Source organism: Dicentrarchus labrax, unplaced genomic scaffold (assembly GCF_905237075.1).
Source record: "Dicentrarchus labrax unplaced genomic scaffold, dlabrax2021, whole genome shotgun sequence".
Classification (NCBI taxonomy): domain Eukaryota; kingdom Metazoa; phylum Chordata; class Actinopteri; family Moronidae; genus Dicentrarchus; species Dicentrarchus labrax.
The window spans coordinates 17621058-17627892 of NW_026136706.1; the positions used below are offsets into that span (position 1 = coordinate 17621058).

Below are 6835 nucleotides of genomic sequence, written 5' to 3' on the forward strand. Positions count from 1 at the left end.
ACCCCCTGTGCAGAAAATGTACCTTTTCTAGGTAAACCAAACATTACATCTTAAGTTGTGTTACCAAAGAGGAGGAATGAGAATAAAAGCAAAGGGGAATGGAAACACACATTTACCACCCAGTTTGGTTTATTGACACTGAGGATAATGAGCCACAACATATGTAAATGAACAGATTATAAGTGAAAGAAATTACGTTTTGAAAGGGCTGCTCAGTGGAAGAAGCATTCGGATCATTTACTAAGTGAAATTGCCTACACAACAATGTAAAGATACTCTCTTGCAAGTAAACATCCTGCATTCAGCATTTCACTTCAAGTGTTATCAGCAAAATGTACTTAAAGTATAAAAGGAAAAGTTTTTGTTATGTTTGTTGACATAAATGACATATAGGAGTTGTAGTGGTGAAAAATAAATGGTAAAAGAAAGAAAAAGTTCTGCTATAAAAGTTTGGATTTATGTTTTGGTGAAAGTGACAAGGAACCCCGACTAGATGTTGCTTTTTGTAGGGTCACAAGCCAAAAGGGTTTGATACCACTAATTTTGACAATACAATGTATCTAATATGCCTATATGTTTTTTTCATGTACAATCTTAATCTGAAAAGTAACGAGTAAATTCAATGGAGTAAAAAGAACATTTCCCTCTGCAATATAGGGGAGAGGTAGAAAGTAATAGAATGGAAATACTCAAATAAAGTAGAAGTACCTCCAATGTAGTGGTTTAAAATAAAAAAATTAATTTGATGACAGTAATAGTTGACATCAACAGTCCTTTATTAACAAGCATTTATATACAGTACTTATATATAAATGAATGTAATGTGAGGTAAATGTCTGAACCAGACATTTAAGAACATAAATCTTTTATTTTAAATCCCAAAACCCATTCCAGGCTTATTTACATTGTCAGAAAATGACATGAATTGAATATTAAATAGACTTATTATTATCATTGTTGTTATTGTTATAAGGAGGGACATAGTCGGTACAAATTTGGAATTATTCCTTAGTGAAAAGTTATTTTACAGTACAATAGTTTGTCTAGAATCCCTGTTTAACTCAGCCTGAAGAATAAAAACTGAAGAATCAACGTTTACTATTCTCAGGCAATGGATTACTCATCATCATCATCATCATCATCATCATCATCATCGTCGTCGTCATCATCATCATCATCATCATCATCATCATCATCCTCGTTTTCATCCTCTTCGTCATCATTGTCACCATCATCCTCCTCATCATTATCGTCAACATCATTTTCATCATCTTCATCATCGTCGTCGTCATCGTCGTCGTCGTCATCATCATCGTCGTCGTCGTCGTCGTCTTCAACATCATCATCATCCTCAGTGTTGACCGCGCCCGAGAGCACATCCTCGATCCAATCCTCCAGCTCCTGGGGGGTGGGCAGATCCTCTTCATCGTCCATCTCCATCCACACACTGTCTGCCTGCTCACACACAGACAGACAGACAGACAGACAGACAGACAGACAGACAGACAGACAGACAGACAGACAGAATGTCAGCAGAAACTCAACACAACATTCATGTCATGTCAGATAGGTGGTCAGGGACTTACATCTGTAACATTGACAACTCCAATCTGCGGTCTGAACAGGTCCACCTTGAAGGTCTTCTCCCAGTAGGGGATCAGCTGAAGGGGGCCACCAGAAAAAAATATCATATTAGACCTGCCTGCTGAACTAAATATCTACCCACCTTTTCTTTTCTTTACATGTTTCACTACATTTCTTGTCTGCCTGCCTCTGTGTCTGTCTGAGCTCAGAGGTGTCATGTCTCACCAGGGGAAAGTCATCAGGGTCAATCCAGATGATGCTGAGTTCAGGTATGTTGGTGTTGTCTCTGGCCACCTCCTTCAGGATCTCCAAGAACTCGTAACCATCTGGACACAATTTCACACAACATCAGTGCATACAAAACTAGAAGTATTCAGTATCTAGAACCAGAAGAAGAGAACACATTACAACTGATTTAAAGAAGTAGTTGTGCGACATTTTGAGTAATGTACTTATTCCTTTAGATGAGAAGATTGACACCACTCAGGTCAAAGAGGTATCAATCCTCTCATCTAACTTCACAAACAAATATTGGTATAACGTATAATATGCTCTTACCCGGGTCCTCCTCCTCTGCAAAAGCAACAATGTGGATGCCCTCAATATCATCCTCCTGAGAAGAAAAAGACAAATATAAATGTCAATGTCACTTATTGTAATATAAGTGTCAGGTAAAACTAACTTTAAAGTTGTTAATGTTGCCTGCAGCCAGACATTGATCACTCACCCAGGTCTCAAACATATCTTCTGCACGCAGCTTTCTCAGAGTTGGTCTGAAAGCACAGAAACACATTGAATGTTACAGGATGTTTAAGCAATAGTGTGATGCCACCTTACCTAGTGGAGCAAAAGGTGTGACTGAGGACTCTTCGGGCCAACTCATGTGCTGCCATGTTTTAGGGGGATTTGGATTTAGTTCATAATGCTTTGTATTTAGTTATAGTCGGTGTCATCTTGTTTACCACTTGTGTATTATGTAGTTCAGCCAAACCTCTATATATGTTCCCTCATGTGTCATTGTGTCACAACAGTTTTATCAGTTAACACCTTGTTTACTTGCTGTTATATTGAGTATAGTTACATTTTGTTGGCATTCTTTTATAGGCCTACTTATTAAATTCTTGGTTGATATTGTTTTTGCAATTTTTAGTAAATAAAACCCCTGTTTTCAACTACAAATTCTGTTTGCTTGGTCTTACAAATCTTTTCAAAAAGTCACAATGAAGTTGGTTGAATACACATTTGTTCAACATTTACCGTCTGTGTTCAGTTATGAATTCCACCAGATCCTCCTCAGAGTGAGGCTTGCCTGGGATGGTGACTGGTTCCTCCATGAAGGGCTCATAGAAATCCACCTCGTTCAACTTCAGAGTCAGCTCCTTGGCAACCTGAAGCAACAAACACAGATTACTCAAGAGTAATGATGTGTGTGTGTGTGTGTGTGTGTGTGTGTGTGTGTGTGTGTGTGTGTGTGTGTGTGTGTGTGTGTTTATTTGTTACTTATAGATTTTTTGACTCACAGATTTCTCAAATGTGGCAAAGAACTTCATGTAGGGCTGGAACTGCTCTGCTGCTTCTTTAAACGCTTCATAATCTGAGGATGAAAGAGAACAGGAAGACAGAAGGGTTTATGTAGAGAATACAGTGTTATTAGATTGTATTATGTTCTAAGCAGCAGGGGTTTGCTGTGCTCTTGTTTTCCTGATCACATCTGTTTGTGCTTTCTTTGGCTGTTGTATAGATGACATTTGCACATCAGGGACCGGAAATAGCTGAACTTTGACCTCGACTTAATGCTCCCACAGTTGTTCAGATGGGATGTAGATGTAGCTCATCAACACAACTACACTACTCAGTTCTTCCACAGCATGCGAGATGGGACCAGACAGTGGCAGCTGTGTGAGCAGCAGTGGTAAAAATGGATCTGTAAATCCATGGAGATGAGGGGGTTAAAATGTGCTCATGTTATAATGAAGGGCATGAGCCACAGAAAGTCCATCAAAGACCCATCTTATAAGGTAGAGATTCTGTGTTCAGACAGCAAAAAACATACGCATTATACAAATATATTATCTATGCCTGTCACACTCACGCTCAGAGTCCTCGTTCTTGAAGTAGCCAATGAGGCGGATGTCTTCCTCCATCCTATCAAAGGCTCTCAGCTCCAGAGCATTTCCTATCACCTCCACTGGTTCCTCCAACAGCTAGAGACAGACGGAAAGTGGAGTTAGAAGTACTGGGGAAAGATGTTGACTTTGGAAAGACTGGTGTTGATGAGGGGTAGCAGCTGGGAATCTGCCCTCAAATTACTCTACTCACGTCCAACAAGAACTCCACCAGGGTGTTAGCAGAGAGCAAGCCGTCAAACTCGATCACCCGATCAGCCTTAAAAACATACACACTGCCCTCCTCCTCCAGGCCTATGATTGAGGGAAATTACACTCAAAGATTGTTTTTAAAGTTATTTGGACCTGCAAGTATCAATTAGATGAAGGAGACTAAATGAAGGTTATGCTGTAGTTGTATACTCACCCAGTTTCTTTGCCACTTTTGCATCTTTGTGGGAGTCGACCATCCCAAACCCAATGTCTTTCTCTTCCATAACCTGAGCTGCAAGCTGCAGCCAAAAACAGAAAGATAACTGAATGACAAAGTAATATGAAAAGAAACAATACAAACTGAAAATGATTCACTTTGGGTTCTGAGCACTGGAAACAAAAGAATCCCAGGGTTAACGGGAGCTTGACTGCAGTGTTATGTAAGAGGTCTTAAGAAAGAAAAATTAATACCAAAGTTGGCAATATGACAGAGGTGCTCAAGCTGCCCAGGGGCCAAGGAGACATGGTTACATAATCACCCAGACCGTCTTGATCTAAATATAACCATAGCAAGAGTATATGTAATTCTTCTGGCAATTGTCCTGTGACCTACAGTAGGTGAGACTCCTGCAAGAAAGGATTCTTTTACACAAATGGAACAATGTTTGTTTACACTATGATTAATGTACTGTCTTCAATGCATGGTGAAAAACACTGGATGTTAAAGGTATCCTGTTGAGTTCTGACCAGTAGTAGCACTATGGAGAAATGTTTTTCACAAGTGGGTCCCAGTTTTGTATTGCCTACGAGGAGGCTAATGCATACGTCTGATCATGCAGGCGGTCTGATTCAACTGATCTACAGTTGGCGGCAGTGACGTGCCAATAAATATATAAATGCCCCAGCAATGGCAGTGAAGAAGCATTGCTAGCAGGCAAATGTGAATGTAAACCATGTTAATCACATATTTTGTGTGTTTTGTGAGAGAACATTTTCAAAGAGGAAGTGCTCAGATCTCAAACAAGTTGTAAGACTGCAAAACCATCTGCAAGTTGTGGATATTTGGATCATTAGCAAATACGTTAAATACTATATTTGCTCACTTCTTACCAGCAGTGACTGGGTAGAGTGGACTGTGATCAGTTTTAACAAGGTCGTCTTTGTACATGGTTACTGTACATGGGTGTCTCTTTCTATAGTTACATGGTCCACCTGTGCTGTGTAAAATAAGAGAAGCTAATATCAGTACTGCAAGACTGGGCTCAAGTTACCTTCAACAGATCAAAGAGCAACTCACCCTCAGCCATGTGTAACATGAGACAGGGCACAGTGCATTCTGTTTCCTACTGTATGGGATTCAAACAAAGCGTTTCATTGAATCTATCAATTAGACATGTATCCAGCTGCTTAGCTCAGCATGAATACAAAATACATTTAAGATGTCTTGCTTTTGCCACCAAAAGGCCCCCAAAAACTCTAAAAGAGGAGAAGGTACTTGTGCCCTTCACATGTGTTGCTCACAAACATAATACACATAAGCTCTTAGCACTTGGCCTATTTCTGCTTGCGGAGGAGAGCCACAGAGAGAATTAGAAAGCCACATTTCTAAGGGATAGAAGTGCACATTGAATTAAACTGATAGAGATAACCTTAAGTGACAGCACTGCATCTCAATGGACTATTCTGCACTCATGGAGCACATACAGATACACACTGACCTTGAGGAAACTCATACATACATTCAAATGGAAAGAATCTGGAGTTTCAGTTGGCTCTCTGTTAATTGGAGCAGTAATGCGGAGTTATTAAACTCTAAATTTTTTATATGAGTCTGGTTAATAATACAAAAACATCCAAACCAACCCCTTGTCCTTTCCTTGATCTTTCTTTCCTTTTTCTAATTCTAAGACACTGTTCTTAATTTCATCCCTGCTCTTATCCCTTTGTCCTGTTCCTTTAATTTGTCCCTGCACCTCTTCTCTATCTGTTTTCTGCTTGGTTTTCCTCCTCTAAATACTTTACCTCCAGCACCAACTCAGTCATCTGGTGTTGTTTTTGCTGCTCCTTGCTGTCTGGTATGGGCCCATGGTAGAACAAACACACCATGTTGTGCTTCTTCAAGGCTTTCTTGTAGTTCTTGTCATTGATATCTAGGACACGGTCTTTCCCATCATACTGTGGGAACTCCAGGCCCTTCTCGGCCGGGGCCAGAGGCACAAGGCTCAGGCAAGGGAGCAGGAACAACCACAGGGAGAGCATGGTCTGGAGCTACCACACACCCCCAAACGTCAGAGCTTGGTTTTAGTTTCACAGTATAAAACTGTACAATCAAAAAGGTCACCTAAGCACTGTGAAAGGGGGAAGGGAAATGTAGGAAATGCTGCAGAAAGTTTTAGAGGTAAAAGTTGGTCCGTCAGTGGCAGTTCTCAAGCATTGCAAGCTTTGCAGATAAATCCAACTTTTACAAGCATCTTCAGGATCTAGTAACTCCTTTCTCCCACTGTGATCACTCCTTCACGCCTTTCCCTCTGCAGACACAAAGCAAAAGAGGAGTTCTGTCGGGCTTGTGAGGTACTGAGGGGGGGTGGATACCATACATAGCCGCAGATCCTCTCCCCCTACCCGTGCAGGACAGGCCCATTTTTAGGAGACCAGTTGTTTGAATGCTAAAAATAAAACTGCAAGTGAGAAAGAGAGATAGTAGAGGACAACGGCGGGGGGTTTATTAGTGAGTGCAGTTCTTGGTCCCTGTGATGTCTCTTTGAGAGAGTCAGTGATGTGGGAGAAGAGAGCTGAGTCCAAGAGATTTGGGGGTTCAGTTATTTTGAGGTTTCTAAGTCTGTAAGGACCAAAAAACTTGGTGGATGTGTGGTTTAGTGCTAGTGTAGAAAATGAGTGGCAGCTCATGATGCCAACAGGTGTGTAAAGGGCAA

General features: G+C 40.7%; 1 protein-coding gene across 1 annotated transcript; it reads right to left on the reverse strand.

The window, feature by feature from the left end:
- Positions 1 to 758: 758 nt before the first annotated feature.
- Positions 759 to 6463, reverse strand: casq2 (calsequestrin 2). Its single transcript, XM_051404760.1, has 11 exons — positions 5925 to 6463; positions 4117 to 4201; positions 3904 to 4004; positions 3677 to 3788; positions 3105 to 3178; positions 2842 to 2972; positions 2312 to 2357; positions 2143 to 2197; positions 1810 to 1910; positions 1587 to 1661; positions 759 to 1455 (listed from the first exon to the last, which is right to left on the reverse strand). The coding sequence occupies exons 1-11, from the start codon at positions 6159 to 6161 to the stop codon at positions 1117 to 1119; spliced, it is 1356 nt and encodes a 451-aa protein (XP_051260720.1). The 5' UTR covers positions 6162 to 6463; the 3' UTR covers positions 759 to 1116.
- Positions 6464 to 6835: the final 372 nt, after the last annotated feature.

Bases quoted from the DNA above. Each gene is read 5' to 3' on its own strand.
- casq2 (XM_051404760.1), bottom strand. From the start codon at position 6,161: ATGCTCTCCCTGTGGTTGTTCCTGCTCCCTTGCCTGAGCCTTGTGCCT. The intron at 2,973-3,104 runs GTGAGTCAAAAA...TTGTTGCTTCAG, and splicing joins TTGCCACATTTGAGAAATCT to GTTGCCAAGGAGCTGACTCT. The intron at 1,911-2,142 runs GTAAGAGCATAT...AATTGTGTCCAG, and splicing joins TGCAGAGGAGGAGGACCCGG to ATGGTTACGAGTTCTTGGAG.